The sequence below is a fragment of the Paroedura picta genome, chromosome 2 (genome assembly GCF_049243985.1).
Source record: "Paroedura picta isolate Pp20150507F chromosome 2, Ppicta_v3.0, whole genome shotgun sequence".
In the NCBI taxonomy this organism is placed as follows: Eukaryota; Metazoa; Chordata; class Lepidosauria; order Squamata; family Gekkonidae; genus Paroedura; species Paroedura picta.
In genome coordinates, this window is record NC_135370.1 from 95784431 (window position 1) to 95806301 (window position 21871).

General features: G+C 43.0%; 1 protein-coding gene across 4 annotated transcripts in view; it reads right to left on the reverse strand.

Annotated features, from left to right (window-relative positions):
• Positions 1–21871, reverse strand: part of DENND2B (DENN domain containing 2B) — a 187763-nt gene that overhangs the window by 66329 nt on the left and 99563 nt on the right. For 2 of the 4 annotated variants that reach the window (XM_077321740.1, XM_077321738.1), the window contains 2 exons: positions 19061–20281; positions 14518–14654 (listed from right to left, as the gene is read on the reverse strand). In XM_077321740.1, the coding sequence (XP_077177855.1) occupies positions 14518–14654; positions 19061–20281 (1358 nt within the window). The remainder of the gene's footprint in view (positions 1–14517; positions 14655–19060; positions 20282–21871) is intronic. The other 2 variants (XM_077321742.1, XM_077321741.1) reach the window with 1 other exon arrangement.

Consider the following 21871-nt stretch of genomic DNA (forward strand, 5'->3'; position numbering starts at 1 on the left):
TTGGTTCAAAATTGAGAAAGGAGTTCAGCAAGGCTGTATACTGTCGCCTTGCCCATTTAACTTGTAAGCAGAACACATCATGAGAAAGGCAAGATTAGATGAGTCACAAATTGGGATCAAGATTGCAGGGAGAAATATCAACAACCTCAGATATGCAGATGATACCTGCAACACTCCAAAGTCCATTCATCTATGTTTAAAAACTTTATAAAATGGGACTGCTGTTTATTACGAACAAAGCAAGTAAATGACTCATATTTCTGAAACACTATTAAAGACTGCTTGTCTTCTGCTTATTGATTTTTACAGCTCATAAAACTGAGTGCTTGAAAATATGAATCATAGTTTACACATGCTGATAATGAGAGAACCTCAACCTTAGTTCACAGCTATTAAGCAAGCTAACAAAGTGATTTAAAAGAGAAAAATAAAACAAAGAAACTGCAGAACTCTTATTTGTGGGCTGCCTGATATAGGATATGAGAATTGGGGGAATCAGCATCAAAATGTACTGATTGTACTTGAATAGCCACATTTACCAAACCTTTCCCAATAATTCCTCTACTTGGTCTCTCTAATAGTAACTGCTTTACTGGGTTCAAAAGAAGATCTCTTAAATTCAGCATTTAATAACAAAGAAGATTCTAATCACACAGTGGAGGTCAACTCTCTACAGAAATTATTTTTGGCTTATTTGTTTCCTGGATTGCTGAATATAACACTACTGAATAAATGAATGGTACGTCTTCCAGTACATTTATTAACAGAATGGTTTTGTTGGCCATGAGGCATAGCAATATGTTTAAAGGAAGAGCAAAAGAAAGTTATGGTAAAATGATCAGCTCCCTTTGAAAAAATCATGAATAATGTGGTGTTGGAGAGCTAAAGCACCGATGAGTTGTTCATGACGGTCACAGTTCTCCATTGTGCACTGAAAGTTGCGAAAATGAGCCAGCTCCTCTGAGTTGTGATGCAGCACAGAATGTCCTGTCACACTAGCTGTCAAGGGTGGCATACAGGCCGCCAAGTCAAAACAAGCCAACAATGAAATGAGCAAAATGTGAAAAATGGAACTAAGAAGAAAAACTGCATAGCTGATATATTTATAAGAAGTAGCAATTGCCTTCCCACTTTGGAAGAAGAAATTTTAGCACCGTTGCTGCAGTGAGTCTGCTCTTAAAAGAACAGATTTACTACAAGACCTCCCCAAAGCACGTACCTCCTGGGACCAGCTTCTCCTGCAGTACCATTTAAACCACAGTGCATAATACTGGCATTTTTCTTCTTGGGTCTATTGGTCCTCAAGAAAACTGGCATTTCCAAAAAATCTCAGATTCAAACACCATACTGGTATCAGCATCCAGAATATTTCAGAAATACCAAAAGTTTTTGGGCCCAACAGACCCAAACAAAGAAAATCAATTTTAAAAAAGTTGTGCACACCTAATTCTAACTAACAAGATGGAAGCTGCTGGGGCTCCGGACTTGTAATGTGTACACTGAAAGAACATTCTTAAGAACAACTTCTTAGTAAAATCCCTCAACATATGTAACTTGCAGGATGAAGTACAGAGATCTTGCAGGATGAAGCAAAACACGAGTAGTGGATTGCATCCTCAGTGGCCTCTATCATACAAATAAGCCAAGTCAGAACATTAGTAAGGACTGTATTCTGTCAGCCATTCAGAGTACCATGGGCATACAGGGAAGCAGGGGCATGTCCAGCGGACTTGCCCCTAGACTATGGGCTGTCTGCTTACACCAGATTTTCATAGAAGCTGAGTTGTTAAGTTTGGGTTCAGTTTCTATGCTTGCATTTCACATCATTCTTTTTCCTCTAGGATGTTTTGGTTTCTGAAATCTGGTGTATTTATTCTGCACTTATAACAAAGAACTGTACTTTTCCTAAGTGGAATGGGGATTTCGCTCTTGACATGGTGATAGGTGGCAGCAAAGTTTGGGTGATTTTTTGTTTGTATTTTCTCAAGTGCTCTGTCACAGTAGCACCAACTTTTTGCCCTCCCTTGTAACTTCACACGGTTCTCTGTTTTTGCATATCCTTTAGAGCTAATGCACAAAGCAGAGCACAAAGTTGACACCCACAGACATAATGATTCTACTGGACAGCTCATGACCTCCCCGCTTTGATTGGCCTAAGGTGACCTATGAGGAAATTCTCTGTTCAGTGACTGGCAGAAAGTCCAGGTGGCTCAAACACCATTTAGATGTAGGCATCAAGAGACTGATAAAACAGTTCTCCCCCCCAAAAAAAACTTTATGAGGCACAATTTGCTGAAGGAAAAGGAAAACATGGAGCAAGTATAAACACACACACAAATGAAACCATGCCTGAAACCATGTGACAACAATGCTCTGAAAATCACTAGTGCTCAATTGTTGATGAAAAGGGGATGCTTTGATCATCATATTTCTTTTAAGTATGCTGGACTTTTTAAGGGAAATGTAATGCAAGTGGACAGCAGGGAAAAGCTTGAGGGAAAGTACTGTACTCTAGTCCACTTAGCTGCAGAAATTATTTTTGTACCCAGTGGTACAAACCGGCAAATTACTTGTATTGGTTCACATTAAATTGGTTCACATTAATTTGCTTTATTTTTCCTTATGAAACACTTGGAAAACACTTGGGAGATGGAAAAAACTGTTGATTGGATCTGTTTCGCTGCCCCCAGAAATTACTCCCCCCCCCCCGTCATCACACTATTTAAGTTGGTTACCTTCAGAGTTTTAACACTGTTTAATATACCAGTTTTTCACTAGTACTTACATTTTAAAGATTAAATGGCAACCAGCAAAGAAGAGGGAAGGTCAAAAAGAAGAGCAGTTGGTATGTATAAAGGAGGGTATTTCTAGGGGTGGAGGACAAAAAAAGTGGGTGGAGCGTTTTGCACAAGGGAATAAAAGACAACTCTGAGATGGCTTGAGAACAAAACATTGTCATAAATGTGGTCCCAAAAACCACGGGGAATCATTGTCCATGGGGTTGCGATGGGAAAAACACAACAAGAAATCAAAGCAAGTACTGAACAGAAAAACACATGCAAAAATGAAAATAAAAACCCAGGCATTTGATGATACGCATCATCGAAAACCAATGGTGCTAAAAAGTCTAATGAAAAGTATAGGCAAACATTTGCACAGAGCCCCAGATGTTATATAAGCATGCTTGGACCCCTATATTCTGCAGCATTTCTAATACACTGGAAGCACATAGAGTTTCCTGGAAACAGTTATCTGTACATCAGGATGTCTGGGGACCAATCTGCTCCCCTCTACATACTCCATTTAAATGAACAGAGTTCATATTTCCTTTTGTTTTAGACATCATTGTGGATAAGTGTTGCTTCACATTTGAAAATAGTTCTTAGAATTGCCTTAGAAAATAGTCCTTTAATCAGACATGTACGCAGTTTCATGCTGCATATGTAATTCCCAGGTTGGATTCAGTGTGTGTGTGACAAGGGGGAGGGGATAAAACCTTTTGCTCTCGTCTCCACCTATTTCCCCAAGTTCAAATTCTTCCAGGAATTCTGCTCTTTGGCAAAAGTTTACTGATAGTAACATTCAAACTTCCCCAAAAGAACAAGGAGCAAATCTCTGGGGTCCTTTCAGGTTAGAAAAATGGTGGAGGAGAAAAGCTTAAATTCCCTCTCCCTTCACTCTGCAAACCTAATATGAATTGGGCCTCTGCACACCTGGAAATTAGTTTTCCAAACATGGAGTTACAAAAACACAGCTAATCAAAATAAGGACTTGGTAATGTGTGAATCATCTTTAAGTCCTTCCTTTCCCTCAACCACAGCATTGCTAAAAATCTCAGGAAAATAATTTTCCAGCCTCTGGAATGTTTCCTCTGGGGAGGTTGTACTACTTCCTCTCTTTTATTATTCCTGTGTCAAGTCAAATCTCTTTTACTTAGGTGAGCCTTTGGGAATAAGAAGGTGACTTTACTTTGTTGTTGCTTTAAATTATTCTGGGGATGTTATTAGATTTTTTATGAGATTTCATATTACCCATTTTTATTGTGTTCTATCTATCTGGAACTTATGATTTAAAAATCCTTCTAATAAAATAAATAGAATCATAGAATCATAGAGTTGGAAGGGGCCATACAGGCCATCTAGTCCAACCCCCTGCTCAACGCAGGATCAGCTAAATAACTTAGCTTTGGCAAACAAGCTGTAGAATATATGGCTAGCAGAAAAAGTTGCAGAAAGAAATAAAGGCTACTAAACAGGTCAGTATATTAAAGTAGCTTGAGGTTGATTCTGGACCAGCAGTGCTGCTCCGGGCCAGCACCAGTGTGTTGCAGTGGAACAGCATGCCCCACCACATCCTGTGTCCACACAGGGGAACTTTTCCAGCCATAGAACTGGTCCCCACAGAATTTGTGTGTCCCAGTGGACTCAGCAGAGGTGGGAAAGTTCTGCCTTGCAGGAGGCAAGCAGGTTTATTTGCAGGAAGGTGGGAATGTGTTACAATGCAATCCTGCCTTCCTGCAATTAAACAACATGCCTCATTCAGCTTCCCCAGTCCCATGAGGCGTCACAGAGCCAACTGGGGCATTTTTTGTCCCTGCTGGCATGCCGTAGGCAAGAAAGGGTTGCCATATGAGCAGCCTCCCAGCCTTTTCGCCTCATGCAGAATCAGCCTAAGTGCTTAATTATGTGAATTTAGACATAATCCTTTTTGTCAATAAAATAGGACAGTGAAAACAGGCTCTGAACTACACATTTGTAGGTTTTTGTTCGGTGTGCTCTAGGGCAGTGGTCCCCAACCTTTTTATCACCGGGGACCACTCAACGCTTGACAATTTTACTGAGGCCTGGTGGGGGGGGGGTAGTTTAATCCTCTACTCTCAACCACTGCCCTAATGCTCTCTGATCGCTATAGTAATGTTTAAACACCCCTTCAAAATAAGATACAGACACGCCACAATAATGAACATAAGGAACATTTTATTTTCATGGAAATTTTAACTCATGACAATGACAAATCAATGGGAACCCTGAGCTTGTTTCTCTGCAATGAGATAGTCCCATCTGGGAGTGATGGGAGACAATGACACCCGAAGTGTGTTGTAAAGGGCCGGGGGGGATGAAGAAAAGGGCAGGGGGGGCCCACAGGTTGGGGATCACTATTCTACAGTACAGACAAGTACAGGTCTGCCAGTACAGACAAGATAAACTAAGCCTATTTCAAGCCAGGACTTCTTTGCTGGGGGGATGAAGTAAAGGGCCGGGGGGGGAGGGGAGAAGGCGTCCTTCGCAGCCCACCTCCAATTAGTCGACGGACCACGTGTGGTCCGCGACCCACAGGTTGGGGATTGCTACTCTAGGGCCCTGCAGTCTACAGTGTTTGTCTTTAAAACAGATAATAGTGACATTTCCCCAAAGCTTCCATAGCATTTAAGATTGCTACAAACTGACAGAGGAGAAGACTCACTGCTTCTTCCTCTTCTCTCTCAGTCTATACTTACTTTTAAGACAAACATGTGGTTTTTATATCCCACTTTGACAAACACCTACAAGACAGGCAAGGCTAACATCCTGAGCAACCAACTTGTTTCTGTTTCTATAAAATAGGGTCATCTACAGTTCTCTGATATTTCACAGCCTCTCTTTTGCATGACTTTATAGCATGGTATGTGATATTTCAAGAGATGATTGATTTTATTGGGAAAGGCAAACAAAATCCACTCAAACAGTCCATCTCCCACGCCATTTACAGGCTTACTTTAGAAAATATTAACATTCTAACATGCAAGCAATGCCAACTCAAAAGTCTATTCCAACTGGCCCACTGTCAGCTGTTCTTAAGTACATGGTGATGCACTGAAAGCAAGCATTGAAAGCAAGCAACTGTTAATTCTTCACATTCATCTTGCGTATTTTTAGAAATGTTACATGGTTCATCTAATGAACAGCTACAGTGGCTAGTGGTCCCAGTTAAGTATTTGGAGAGGTCCAAGACTGGGGTCATTGACTGTGTGCTATATATTTCCATCCTAAACTACCCAAACTATTCTGTTACTACATATCCTTTAATCAGAAAATGAAATACTTTAAACATGGAACATTACATTACAAAGTGAAGTTTTATTCCATGATACAAAAATTCACATTCAAGAAAGTATATTATCTTCTTTACTTTCTGTCATGATGGAACTATAGCAGGAATTAAGTTTGGAAGCACAACATCCAGAAGTTTCAAGAGTTTGAGGGGATTTGCCCTGACAGAAGCCAAGAAGTTCCGCCTGTAGCAAGCAAATATCCATGAGATTCCATCACTGAGGGATATTTAGGAGAGGGACTGTGGCAAAGTGGTAGAATATCTGCTTTGCATTCAGAAGTTCCCAAGTTTAATCCCCAGCATCTCCCATTAAAAGGATCACACAGAATGTGATGTGAAAGACCACTTTCTGAACCTCTGAATGGACAATACCGATCTTGATAGCCCAAGGATTTGATTCAGTATGCGGCAACTCCATTTGTGTTCATGTAATGAAAGAAAAATCTTTGAGGCTGATTTTGCACCACCACAGCCTCACTGGGCTACCGCCAGTGTGGTGCCGCGAAGCATAAAGCTCTGCAGTTTACTGTATCCCCGTGGGGGACACATTTCAACATTGGATCCACTCCAACACTGAATTGTGTCCCCCTGAGAAACAAAGCAGCAGCGGAATGGTTCCATGTGGAAGCAGAGCTAATTCACGCTTCCATGTGACGCAGCTGCCAGGCAGACTCCCTCCTGGGCCCCTGTTCTAGAGGTATCCACTTGTCCCAGGTGGAGTAATGTTGACTTTTCCAAACCAGGTTAAGAGCCTGGGGATGCTCATGAAACCTTCCTTCAGACACATCTGATTCATCAACTTCCTTGTTACCTAGACTCAGCTGATCTGGCCATCCTGATGTGTGGTTCTGTACCCTTATGCCTGGATTGCTGCAACACACTCTACATGGGACTGCCCTTGAAACCCAGGAACGACAAATGGTCCAAAATGCTGTCAAGATCTAGCCACTGGGAACATCTTGCCCATTTCACTGGCAGTTTCATGGGCTGCCAGCCTGCTTCCAAGTTTAATCCAAGGTGCTGGTTATGACCTTTTAAAGCCCTTCATGACCTGGGAACCAGATATTTGAAGGACAATCTCCTTCCTTATGTCCCTATGCTCCAACAACAATAACAGGGCAGCCATCAATTGGCCATCCCACTACCTTGTTTGGAGATTCTAGCAGGGGAGCGCAGCTATCGTATACCCTTGACCGAAGAACGGTACACTCCTTCTATCTGGGATGGTCGTTCTCTTCCACCGAGCGTGCAGCTTCGGGAGGGACGCACATGGAGAAGTGAGGGAGGTAGGGGACACCCGCCTAGCCAGCCAGATCAGCCGAATCAACCCTGGCGATCAATGGGGTGACAGATGTCGCAGCCAGATCGCCCTCACATCCATTACCTAAAGTAGCCTGCCTGGCATCAACCTAAGTCCAGGCCTTCGGCATTGTGGCTCCTGACTGTGGAATGGGTTCCCAGAAACTGGGGGGGGGGGGAGGAGTTCCTTGATGATTGTAGAGATCTACAAAGCTTGCCAGTTTGCCAGGAGATGTGAATAGCAGGCACCTTTTAAGTGGGAGGTAGGAAGGAAAGATTCGAAGTCTGCTTTTTATTCTGGTTTTAATTTAATTTTTAAAGCTATTATTGTAAGGCACCCTGAACCAAACGTACAAGAAAAGGTAGGGTATAAATGTTTTTAAAAACTTGGAATCCTCTTACAAAAGATTATGGAAGATAAGGAGTGCTATGCAGGAAGTAAGCATAATGTAATTTTTAAGACACTGTCTTGCTTTCAGTGGCATGAAACCAATCCAAAGCACTGGCAAAAACCTGCCAAAATAAGAGCCTAAATCACAGAAACATTGTGTTCATCAGGTAGTGTTTTCTCCTGTATATCTTTCATTCCATGTTCCTTCAGTGAGGTACTTTGTGATTCTTCCTCCTGGCAGGTATTATTTATTATGAAAGGCAGATGAACCAGTGTAGAATAGTGATTAGAGGGTAGTGCGGGGGAGGGCTCAGCAGAAGGAGGGAAAGCCTTTTCCCCATCCCCCCCCTGAGGTCTGTGCCTCGGCGCGGCAAAAGGAGCAGCTCCTTTTACCGCACTGAAGCCATCCCCCCACCCCCTTCCCCCCAGGCGGTCGCTGGTTTCAGTGCAGCGAAAGGAGCAGGCCCGGCATGTCTGCGACGCGCTGGGCCTGCTCCTTTCACCGTGTGGAAGCAATTCCCTACCCCCCGGTCACCCCTCAGGTACTCACCAGCGGCAAAGGCTCTTTGCTTGCTGCGGCAACTCCCCGGCCGGCCCAGGCGAGGCCGGGTCCTGGATTGACACACAGAGGGCCCAATCAGGCGCCGCTTCATGGCTCCTGATTGGGCCCTCCGAGTTTTTATCCCAGACTCTGGTCCTCCCGAGTTTATATTCCGCCCTTTCTCCTTCCCTTTAGCTCTTAGCATTTTATTTAAACCGCTTTGCAGGAGTGGTTTAAAAATATCTTATGTTTACGTAGAAAGGTTCCTCAAAAAATTCAAGCAAACAAGCGAAGTCCATTGGTTACAAGGTTGCACACACTAATACTAACTCTCATTAACCACTACCATGCAACCTGCCATTCACTACATCTTAACCATTGGCTCTTAAATAAAGTTGAAAAAGCCATCTGGGCGGCGCTGTCCAGGTCTCATCTCTGTTGTCCGGGTCTGTCCAGGTCTGTCCAGCCCTAGGAATCCAGAGGCAGTGGGCCCTTGGAGCGGCCGCCTCCATCAGGCGTGTGCGACATGCTTGCCTGGCCTCCGGCCCAGAATCTTCCTCATCGCCGAGGACGCTGCTTGGACAGCTCTCCTGCAGCAGACCGCCACCCGCTCCGGTGGTGTGCCACCAGCGGGGGGGGCTCTCTGATGCTGCTTCGCTCCAACAGCACCCACCTTTGTCCCGCAGCCCACATGCCAGGCCTCTGAGAACTGCGCTGCCCGAGATCACTGCTGCAGGAGAGGGGACCGATGCTGCAGTGTCAATGTCGCCGGGGGAGCAACGTGACCTCCCAGGCTGCTGGTGGGAAACACGCCATCCAAGAGGCCGCGCCAGCAGTCACCACAGCAAACTAGCCTGGCTTACTCGCCTCTCTCTCCTCCGCTACAGCTGCTTTTTATTCTCGGGACCCATCCTTTCCCAATCTTATGCCTTCTGTTACTGCACGTCGGGGCTCCACAGCGCCTAGAGGGAGAACAAGGCTTTCCCTGCAGTGGGGGAGGGGGAGGGGGCGGGAGACAGCCCTGCCCAAAATTGATAGGGTGCATTGCCGGGTTCCCCCCCCCCCCAAAAAAAAAGCCTTTGCTCTAATGGCTGTGGGGAGCATTCCTTTAGCTTTCATTCTAAGGCTACAGTGAGAGATCATAATAAGCGTCTGCCCAGAGGTCGTGCCAGGGCTTTGCCGCCCGTGGGAATGCTCCCGCTGGGAGGGGAACAGGGCCAAAGCATCCTTTCAGCCAGCTAAGCCCTCTCGCTGACGCGGGAGCAATGCCTCTGGGAGGGGGCGGGTGGGTGTTCCACCTTCCCTTCCCGCTTTGCTGGCCAGCGGGACCCTACCTTGGGGGGAGCCCCTGGGGGGGCCTTCCCCTAACCCTTTGCAATTCCCTGTCCCCTTAGACCCCTTTCAAAACCCATATTTTTAATGGGCTTTTCTGCTAGTATGCGAATAAAGGAAATTAGCACAGGCTTTGTCTGTGAGCCAGCTACAGTATATAGCAATTTTACCCAAAAAAGGAGAAAAGTCTCTTAATTCCAATACACATAACTATAGTAAACCTTTTCTTAAACAAATGTGCAAAAAAATTCTGTTTGAAACACGATCTAATATACATACAGGAGTCATGTGTTTCATATGCCTCCATTGTTCCATAGATTCTGGACCAACAAGAAATCACTGAGTTTCTAATTATAAGCTTACTATTAATAGACCTCTAAGAAGAAAGAATTTTAATCAAACACATTCCTGTCTAAAAAGTTTTCTAGAGAGACTGTCTCTCTGCCTATACCCCCAAAAGAGCCCTATGCTTCGCCACCACCAACTGGCTGGTGATCCCTGGCCCCAAAGAAGCACGTTGGACCTCAACAAGGGTCACAGCCTCCTCTCCCCCCCCCCCAGTGGAATGAGCTCCCTGAAGAGATCAGGGCCCTGGCTAAACTCGCACAAATCTGAAGAGCCTGCAAAAGGGAGCTCCTCCGCCAGGCATTTGGTAGAGGCTGACCAACCCAACAACTTCCGTTGGTCCCCTCCCGACAGCCCCCTCCATGACCTGAGCCAAACTGACTTCCCTAGAGGTTCTTGTAAAAAAAAAATGCCGAAATGAATTTCTTGTAATATTCTGTTAATCGTGGAACCACTGTTGTGATTGCTGTTGATATATTTGTGTTGTGATTGTGATTTATGCCTGTGATGTTTTATGTAAACCGCACTGAGCCTTATGGGAGGGTGGTATAGAAATTCAAGAAAATAAATAAATAACTAAAGAAATGCATCATCACTGCAAGTTCTCACTAATTGCTTCACACACATTTGCCATATTAGTAATCTCTGTGCCGGAAATCATCTTGTCTGGACTGGCTTTCTGAGAAGTTCTATATCCATGAGGCTTTTAACCTACCAGCCTTTTAAAAAGTTACAAAACATTTTTTGATAGTGATGCCAGTCCCCAGGTGGGACCTGGGAATCCCCTGGAATTCCAGCTTCCCTCCAGACTACAGAGATCAGTTCCCCTAGAGAAAGTGGGTGCTCTGGAGGGTGGAATCTATGCCATTGTACCCCACTGAGACCCCTGACCCTTCCCTGAAGCTCCACCCCCATATGTCCAGGGGTCTCCCAACTGGGATCTGGTAGCCCTTCTCCTCTATCCCCATTGGTACAGCAGGAAGGACCTGGCAACCGTACTTCTGGACATAAAGACAAAGTTCATTTTTAATGTTATCTTTTTAAAAAGTGTATGTGTGTGTGTAATTTCATGAGGCTGATCATAATGCATTGTGCAAGGGGCTGGATTAGATTCCTTTTGAAGGGGTACATGTGACGGGGAAGATCTTTCCCTTCAGCCTAACTTCCTGGAGATGAGGTGTACTTTCAGGGGATACTCAGACCCCATCTGGAGGCTAGCATCCCTAAACCTCAGTGGGATACAATGCTATATAGTCACCCCTCCAAAGCATCCGTTTTTGCCTAGGGAGCTGATCTTTATAGTCTGGAGATGAGCAGCAATTCCAGGAGAACTGCTCCATCTGGAGGTTGTCTGTCCTTGGCCTGAACATATTTCTTGAAGTCTGGAAGTGGGCCTCAAAAGGGTGCAATGCCCCCACAGCCACCTAGCACCTCCTGACCTATTTCAGGTCAAGAAAACATTGCAGGGAAGACGTAAGGTTGCCAAATTGGTGTAGGTTCTTGTTCTGGAATTCCACATTACCTAGGTGTGCATAAACCTGACTAGGCTCAAGTCTGCTGTGCACAGAGAGATTGCCAGCTTCCAAGTGTGGCAATAAACCCACACCAAGCCATGAGGTAGTGCCCGTTGCATTACAAAATACAATGGGTTATACTACTACTAGGTAAAGGTACAGGTATCCCTTGTGCAAGCACCGGGTCATGTCTGACCCTTGGGGTGATGCCCTCTAGCGTTTTCTTGGCAGACTCAATACAGGGTGGTTTGCCATTCCCTTCCCTATTACTACTACCAGTGATAGATAAAAGAGGAACAAATTAATTCCAAAATCCTTGCAAATTCACCTGAGGCTGACAAGAGCCTTCATTGACTGGCAGGACACACCAGCTATTATGGAACAATACAGAAGTGAATGCCAGTAACTAGTGAAGTCATTTAAGTGCACACATAACAAGGGATGGAACTCTGCAGCCAAGCATAAAGCTTTGCAGCATGCTCTACAGACAAAGGAACAAAGTCATTTTCTGTGCTGTACAACTATAGCACACTGACCAAAGGAGGATAAAACAACAAGGATTAAAATTTAGGATGTGAACAATGTTTGACCAGAACAACATGATCCTTAAAATAAGAGCAAGTTAGCAAACTTTGAAGAGAAGAAGAACTGGGTTTTGTACCCTGCTTTTTACTACCCAAAGGAGTCTCAGAATGGTTTATAATCACCTGCCCTTCCTCTTCCCACCACAGATACCCGGTGAGATGGGCGGGGCTGAGAGAACTCTGAAAGAATTGTATCTTGCCCAAAGTCACCCAAGCTGGCTGCATGTGGAGGACGGGGAATCAAATCCAATTTTCCAAATTAGAGGTTGCCACTCTGAACCGTTACCCCAAACACGCTCTCCAGGAGGAGAAGTGCCTGCACTGAAGGGTGCTAGAGTAAGTAAACTGCCTGCAGTAACAGTACTGATGGTTACACTTCCCTCCTGTCAGAAACTAAGGAAGGCCTAGAACAGCTGATTACAAAGGTCTATGAAGTAAGTAAGAAATTTGGCCTTCTCTTAAGCACTAAAAAGATGAAAATAATGACCACTGCAAAAAATAGACATGTCACAATAACAATTGATGATGAAAAGATCAAATGTGTTCAACAATTAATTTTTCTTGGATCACAAATTCATGTAAGTAGTGATTGCAGTATGGAAATACAATGTCAAATTACTCTGGGTCACTCAATAATGATGAGCTTGAACCAAACACAGAAAAGCAAGGACAGAAGCCTGACTACCAAATGTAGATTAATTAGATGTATCATATTTTCAATAGCCACTTATGGCTGTGAAAAACAATGAAAAAATCAGGCAAGAGAAGAATTGATTCATTTGAACTCTGGTGTTGGAGAAGGCTTCTACAGGTTCCATGGACAGCAAAAAGTTATAAACAACGAAATACTACAACACATAAAGTCTGATATATCATTGGTAGGCAACATTATGAAATTCTATCTCACTTACTTTGGTCATATCATGCAATCCAACTTAATGGATAAAGCAATTATGCTATGATTGGTCAGTGGAAAAGGGAAACCAGGCCAACAAAGAGTGTGGTGGTTAGACACGATCAAGATGGACACTAGCCAGAACACTGCACAACTGAGAGTTGCAAGATCGGGGATCATGATGACAGCTGTCCCAAGGGATGACAGCTGTCCCCAAAAGTTGGATATGACTGAATGGCTTACAACAACAACATGCAAGACTAACTAATCTCATATATTTTAAGAGTCACATGTAGGAACCATTTTTTCAAAGAGGCACTGCATGCACATAAACTAGAAGAATTATTCTTCTTATCACATCAATAGTTCGAAATTTAAGCTCTAAGAAGGAACAGCACAGCTCTCAAAATTTTGCTTACACAGAATAAAAATAATAGCTTTTAGGGAGCGTGATTAATAACATGCCAGAGAAACCACAGGTTCATGGTGCACCTGATTAACTCCATGATGCTTTCCTTTGATCTTGCACTATGATTGCTCAAATTTATTGGGGGGGGGTAATCTTTAAATAAGCTAATTTAGTTATTATTTAAGCAAATGAAGCCACACCAGCCACACTGTCACACCTGTAGGATTGGGACAGCCAAGAAAAGGAACTTTTTTGTTTGTTAATATTTTTTCAATTCAATGGGTTGTACGAATGGGGTAAAGGGACAGTCATGGAAAATGGCAATGCAGACAAGCAAATGTGAAAAATGCAATATGATGTGGAATAATTTGTACTGCTTGATAAAAGGCAAACTACTTTCCAATTGTTCATGGGAGCATATCAAGTTGACTATTCGCAAGAAAGTCACATAAGATAAAGGAAAGTTGGGATGCCAGTGCCAATATCCACCCCTTAATATGCCAAGTAACTATTTTTCATTAGTTCCTAAGAATAACATGCTTAGCCTACGTGATATGTGGTTACACTAAGATACACTTTACACAACATATAGAGTTAGAGTTTCTTATCTTTGCAGAATCAGTGAGGGGAGATAAGTGTGGGACAAAAGGATATACAGCTGCCAAGGGACGTGGTTGGGATGGATGAAGATGGTAGCTACTCTGGGACAGTTAGCACAGATATTATGCCAGCGACACAACTCCTACAAAAGCCACCCTGCTGCTTGATAGTTCTGCAAACTCTGCATCTATTTTTTCTTCTACATTCCAAACCCATGGTAGATCCCAGCCAAAGACTTAAAAAATAGTGACTGAGTCCACAAAAAACATAGTGATGGCTGACCAAGCAATCTGTTTCCAATAAGAGTAGTCAGTGAGGTTTGAAGGAATCGAGACCTCCTGCTTGCAGTCTGTGAATAATGTGTTTGCTCTGACATTTGCCCATCATTTAACTGCCCCTTGCTGGCAGCAGCCAAGAGTTGTTGTGACAGGGCACACATTTAACAAGTCCCTGCCTGGCCACAATATACTTCAGCATAAAGCAGTTCTTTCAAGGCCTGCAATGGGTCTTTCTTTACCTACGATGTCTTCATAGGCATTCTCTTCTAAAGTGCTCTTCGATCCAGATTTGCGCTGGCTCTCAGTACCATTCTCATTTGGGGAGGGAGGATACAAGGCTTGGAGGTTGGAAGCATCTTCAAACTCAAAGGACTTTCTAAAGGGAAAAATATAATAACATTATTTTCTGGTTAAGTAATTAAAGGCTTGCTAAAGAAATGAGAATCATTTACACAACATTCTGGGGAGAATGAAATAACAAAGGGGAACTAGAGCAACAAGTTCCATGCATATGCCAGCCCCCTCAATACTGAAAGCCTGAGAAAGCAGCAGGCCCAGTTGCAGGCTAAAAGCTATACATACGTAGGTTCCATACATGGCGTTCAATAAACACTCATCACTGGGGGAGAGCTTACAACCGTGATCCCGCTTCCCCCTCCCATATTCCAGTTCACCATCCCCAGACGCTCATATGAAAAGGACTTACGATATACCTAGGATGAAGGCAGAATAAGCAGATGGTGCTACCATGCTCTTCTTCCTTATGTTTTTCCTCTCCCTTGTACACTTTATTCTATGTATACATTCACTGGAGAATAAGCCCCAGTGATCACAGCACAATTTATTCTGAGGTAAATTCACACAGAATATGGATACGATATCATGTAAGATGGCAACTGGAAAGAATTTAAAGCTCATTCCTTTCCATATTTCAAAACATACCCACTGCAATTATCTTACCATATTTGGAAAACACACCAAAAATGGAACTGACAAAGAAGAACAATTCATAAGCCTCAAAGAGGAAGAGGATATAGCATTTAACTTTCACTGGTACAAAGCATGCACTTGCCTTCTTATTAACCCACCAGCTATTTAACTCCCTTGCTGCATTGGAATCCGCTGCCCTAGACTAGAAAAGGTTCTCCTAGTAGTTGCTTAATGGACCACATTAAGCAATGGACCACAAGGATTCAAGCCCTAGCTCTTCTCTCTTGAGAACCTTTTAGTTTACAGAGAAAAGGGGAGGCTGCTCTAGTACATAAGTAATAGGAACAAAAAGAGATAAATCTTTTCTGCATGGAGTTTTTTCCTTGGTTCTGGCCCCATATTGCTTCAGTTTATCTTGATTTCCATTGGGGGGATGGTTCCGTTGAAACTGCTGATATCCCAATTTTGATTTGCCCTTTTCCTTGTGTTAAGTCTCACCCACCTTCAGCCCACTTTTCCATGATTTGAATGTGGTGGTCAAACCAATCCATCTCCTCCCTCTCAAAGACAAATAGCTTAATTTCCTTTTGTTTAAATGGCTAAAATCTGAGATAATGGAAACGATGGTGAAATGCAAGTTTTATACCACTGAAATCACATCTACTAGCTCTCGCACAGCACAATTATTTAGGGTAGTTTGGTCTCTCACTGCCCTCTGGGAAGGGCGACAAAACAGTAGTCAATTGGATTTGAGCTGTGAGGCATTAGCGAGCTTTTTTGTGGATAACGTCTTGTTACTCTGCTGTGACCTTCCTGCGACCAATCATCCAGTATGTGAACTGGAAGTATTGTGGCTTTTGCGATGAATGATGTTTGATGGCTTCAGGTGGCTATCCTTAACTGAAGTGGACTTGCTGGGATCAGTGAGGGCAACCATGTGCCAACTGGACCCCTGTCCATTATGGTTGCTCAAATCGGGCAAACAGCAGATAGGAGGCCCCTTGAGGGGCCTGTCATCGAGGGAGTTCCCTGGGGGGCTGAAGGAGGCAGTGGTTCACCCTCTAATGAAAAAGAACATTGCTGGACCCACAGGACCCTGCCAACTACTGCCCGGTCTCACATTTTGCGTTTCTGGGCAGTTGAGAGGGCCACCATGGACCAGCTTCTAGCATTCTTGGAGGAATCTTTGGTCCTTGATCCATACTAGTCAGGCTTCCATCGTGGCCATGGGGTAGAGACTGCACTGGTCACCTTGACAGATAATCTCTGGCACCAGCTGGATCGGGGCAGTTTAGCCATCCTCATGCTTTTAGATCTGTTGGCTGTATTTGGCATGGTCGACTATGAGCTGTTAGCCCACCAACTCGCAGGGACAGGGAATCAGGGAACAACCTTACAGTGTCTGATCTCCTTTCACTAGAACCGGAGACAGAGGGTGGCTGGAGGAAAAGTTGTCACTCCTTTTTATGCTCCCTTGTGGAGTGCCACAGTGGACAGTACTCTCCCCCATGCTTTTTAACAATTTGCATGTGTTCTCTGGCACAGCTGGTACTTACCTTCAAGGCCATCTGCGGTCTGGACTCTGCATATTTGGTGGACCACTTATCTCCTTATGCCCCTCACAGGACACTTAGCTCTGCGGGCATAAATCTGCTAGTGGTCTCCGGCCCATGGGAGGCATAAATAAAAAATATTGATATACCTCTGGGGCATATCAAGTTCTCTGCATTCCCAGCTTTTTTCTTCTTTAAAAAAAGTATTTAGCCCCTTACCTCATGGAGATATGAGGAAAAAGGCATATATCTACATAGGAAGGAGCTAAATACTTAAAAAAAATTGAAACCTGGAAATTCAGAGAACCTGATAAGCCTACTGTTACAACACTCCAGTATGGAGCATTATAACAATAGGCTTATCAGGCTTTCTGAATTCCCTGCTTAGTTGTTTATTTATTAATTACTTGGATTTATTACCCACCACTATTGCACAGCATCTTGTACTGGGTTACAATAAAAACGTTAAAAACGCCAATTACATATAAGACCAAGAGCCAGCTCCAGCGACAAGACAATCAATAAAAACCCAAATTTGACCCTGTCCACTCCCCTCCTTCCCCCAGCTCCTCAGGGGGCCAAAACATTCAAAGATGCCGATGATCCTAATACAGGTGGATGTTCAGTGTGGAGGGGGCCCCAGGTCTTCCACACCCTGGCCTCAACCAAAGACCTTGCGGAAAAGCTCTGTCTTACAAGCCCTGCAAAACCGCCCAAGCTCTTGTTCCTGTTTTTTTGAAAGGTATCCTGTGAAGCCACTGGTGACACCACCGATGATGACGGCACCCTCCTTTGAAAACCCTCATTGTTAAAGGGATGTGCAGAAGAACATAACTCTACAACTCTGAAAATGCAGTGGGAGAGTAGATGTGTAGAAGAACCATGCCCAAATGTTTTCAGTGCTTATGGATTGTCTTCCAAGAAAATCATGTGAAAAAGGTCTCAGAGAAGGGAAAGCCATTACTTATGACTGCTCTGTCAGACTGTTTCCAGTCAGAGCAATGTCTGTTCATCCTTTGAGCTCTCCTAGGTCCTGAAGATTGTATCACTTGTTCCCAGAAATTTGCTACACCTGCCTGTAAGGACCTATCTGCATCCTTTCTACCATTCACCACTAGCTCAACAAGTTTCAGCTGGGGCAGTAAAAGACATTAACATTAACTGCCAGTCATCGTGCCAGTGGCCATGGACAGTAAACTAGCATCTACTCTTTCTCTAACTATACAAGGGAAATGGTAGATTTTAAGTTATACAAGGGCAAAAAGTGATCATTGCTGCAAGAAACTTAAGTGCTTTGTCTTCTGTGGTTATCTATTCATTTCTGAAACAAAGGATTATTCCTAAAATAAGAATTATAAAAAATACACAAGAAATTATGACCTCTGAGATTATGAGCAAAGTTCAAGGATATATACTCATTCACATTTAAGCTACCAGTCTGCATTCTTCCTGTTAAACAACACTATTTACCATAATTTAAGGAAACCCAAAAACATGAGTTCTTTGAAATTGAACCATAGTTCCATTCTTTTAACATCCTCCGCATACACACACACACATACACTGTTTTGATCAAGTCAAGCTGCTCTGGCATTACATGAGTATGAGACAGTACCCAGAACACTCAATTTGTAAGTCATAACCAAGATACTGCTTTGTAATTCCTTACTTTAAAATATATGTGCATCCAAATGTATATAAAAATTGGAGGACTGGATTCAAATAACTATGGCATAGTCCCCTTCATTCTACCCAGGGCTATTCCTAAGGAAGAGCAGGAACTCACCAGAATGGCATATGGGGCTGAATTCTGGCCTTTCAAAACCTTTGTATTTAAACATTAGTATTATCATTACAGCAACGCTTTATTTACAGTCATTTAGACCAATACACCATGGTTACACCAAAATGTCACTATGAAATTAATAAAGATGTGGAGGACCCTCCATTTCATCAACTACAATGCATTTGATCAAATTGACACCTATATATAAAGTTGTTACACTGTTAGTAGAATGAAGACATACACATACCACTCTCATTTAGCCTCCCTTTAGTAGCTAAGATAAATATTTCTCCAGCTATTGTAGCTGTTGGAAGGCTCTAAAGTCTTTTCATGACAACATAATGCATATGACAAACCAGACCTGCAGAAAACATAGCACAAGAGCTGTAGGCAAATTAAGAGGATTTTTTAAATTCTTATCTGAAATGTATTACCTTATAAGGAGAATTATTATGCTATGCAAAATGACTCCACAATATTGAAGATTATATGACAATCATTTTCCATCGTTACCTATTTTGGGATTTTCTATGGAAGCGTGACTCTTTCTTCTGTCTCCTAGTGACAGGGGGAGCAGGGGTTGATGGGAGAGGGGGAGGAACAGCAGCCAGAGGTGATGGAGGTAGGCCATTGTTTGGTTTGTCTTTATTATTCTTGTCAGCTTCATACTCAAAGGTGCGTTTGGGCTTGGGTACAGGATTGACTGCTGTGTTAACCAAGCTCTCAGGAAGCAGCTTAGAACCAACAGAACTACCAGTAGCATTCAGTCCTTGCTGAGTTTTACTACTTTTCTCAGTCTCATTGGGTGTGCCTGGATTAGTCCCGCATATAATATTCCTTGCTTTATTATCACTTGCACTTTCTGCCAAGTCTTCAGCAATACCCGAAGCCACAGATTTTTTCCTTCCTCTGTCAACACTGTAGCAGCTACTTGGCAATTGAGGAAGACCCCTGCCAGGCTGTTCTTTTAATGCCTGTTCAATTTTCTGTATTCTGTTCAACACAGCAGACGTTTCTTTTCTGGTGTGCCCCTTTAGGAAAGCATTTGAAGACTCACTTCTGCTTGGCCTCTTTTCAAATCTGTGGCAGGAATCTCTGTCTAGGAATTCTTCCTCCTCTGTTTCTGGGTAGGAACATTCAGAAAATGTTCTGCTCATTCTCCGGAAGCCTTTGTATTCAAATGTCTTCTCACTGCATGGAGAAGGCAACATGCTGGGACAGCCCTCACTGCCTGACCTATCTCCAACATCCCTCTTGTCCAAGCATACACTCATTCTAGGGGATGGCTCTTTGCGGCACTCCCATTCTGATATCTTCTGCCTGATGTCTAGTGCTTGGGAATGGATGCTAACCCTGCTAAGGGAGAGGTTCCGCAGATTTGCTGCAGTCCCCAAGGACAGAGTGCTGCGTGTAAGCTGATGATTGCTTACTGTTTCCCCATCTTGTGTCTCCTTGGGAGCCTCTTTTTGGTCTTCAGTCTGATAAATGGACAGCCTTTTATCCAAACAGCCAATGCTAATGGCTTTGAAGGGGTGACTTGGAGATTCAGTGTCTGAAGCAGAAGCAGAAGTGCTTCGCAAGGTAACTCCCCAACTACTCTGATCCTTGAGGAGCCCCCTGGAATTAGAAACTTTGGTGAAATTGCTGGAGTGGCAGGAATCCTCACTGTCACTGAGGGGATATGATGGGCTTCTGGGGTGGTATAAAAGTGCTGGTGGAGAGACCGACTGACACCTGAAAGCAAGAAGAAAAATATACATCAGCTACTCCATATTTGTTCAAGGCCTGTCTTATCAGTTGGACCAAAGGTATAAGTTACCTGAAGTAATTTATGAAAACATGCCCATCTGATACAATTAAAAATATATCTATTCTTTTAATAAGTAACCCGGCCTCTGTACACAAATTATATGATGGTAAACATTTTTAAAAGAACATTATAATTAGCTTTTTTAGATCTAACCAGTTTTTACCCAGACACTGATAAGTTTCCAACCATGACCTGTAAGGAGCTATTGAAAGTTCAAAAGCCAAGCATGAACACTGGCCTCTTTCTGCACCTGATCACACATTCAAAAGGCAGGAAAAAAGGGGAAATTACTACAACAATTACCCCTGACACCACTCCTCTGCTTATGTCACAGCCCCTCGAGATTACTTTTCTTTTTAAGAATTGAGCTTATTGAGATTTTTATATATAAATATAAATATATATATATAATTTTATCAACAAGCTCAATTCTTGTTGAGATTATATATATTGCATACAGAATGTTCCTTACAATTCAATAGGACTAGGATTAGAAGACAATGCAAACAAATAAAACCTGCCTAAGGTGTGAGTACAGAAAACCAATTACAAAAGTACCTGAGAAGATACTGCTACCAATTGTATTTGCATGCTCCTTTACATTCATCAGTACAGGGAGGCTTGCCTGTACAATGTTTTTTCCTCTTGTCTTCATGTACATAATAAATTAAACATCAAGCAAGGTTTCTTAAATATGACTCATTATTGTAAGTAGAAAGAGAACACAAGGGAATAGAAATCTACAGCCGTAAATGTATGAATTAAGCTCTGACCCAAATCATAGCCTATTTGGCAATACTGGGAAGGTTCTTAATCTCCCTCTCTGCCTAATTTCTAAAGCCAGGTATGTTAACTTGGTGTTAACTGGATCACATTGACACTTCATTGCACTGCTGCCTGGGAACTGTAGTTCAATCCCATAAATTCTGAACATGAATGATCATGATGGATGTGGTTGACCAAGAACTGTCCAGACATTAGGAGAAAAATTCTGAACTGAACAGGAAGCTACCAAGAACAAAACAGAACTAGAAACTAAAACTGTTTTAGCTACTAGGCTGAATTCCAACACTTCCAAGTCTTTATGAATGTTGTCATTGGTCAGATGAAAACATAGCCATTAACTATAGAGATAATGGTTAGATCAATCCAGTTGTTTGTTTGTGTATTTTTTTTACTCAATCTCACCCTGTTTGCTTCCTTACTAGCAACCCATATGGCTTTTGCTATGCAAAATCCCCAGCATAGCATGGGGGGGGGGGGGTTAAAGGGGACTCGTTCCTACCTTTGGAGCACCTGTAAAAATAAGCACAGGCTTAGATTTGTCTAAAGAAATATTTGCAAGGACTGCGTGGGATTCAAATATGTACAGAAGAATACAGTTGGAGGAGGGGAAGGATGTAGGGAATGTACAATATCTTTAAATGTCAAGAATGCACAGCAGGGTGATAGGTCCTGCTCTATTAACCAGCTGTAAGAGACAAAGAGGAAAGCTGTTTAGCTGTTATCTGCTC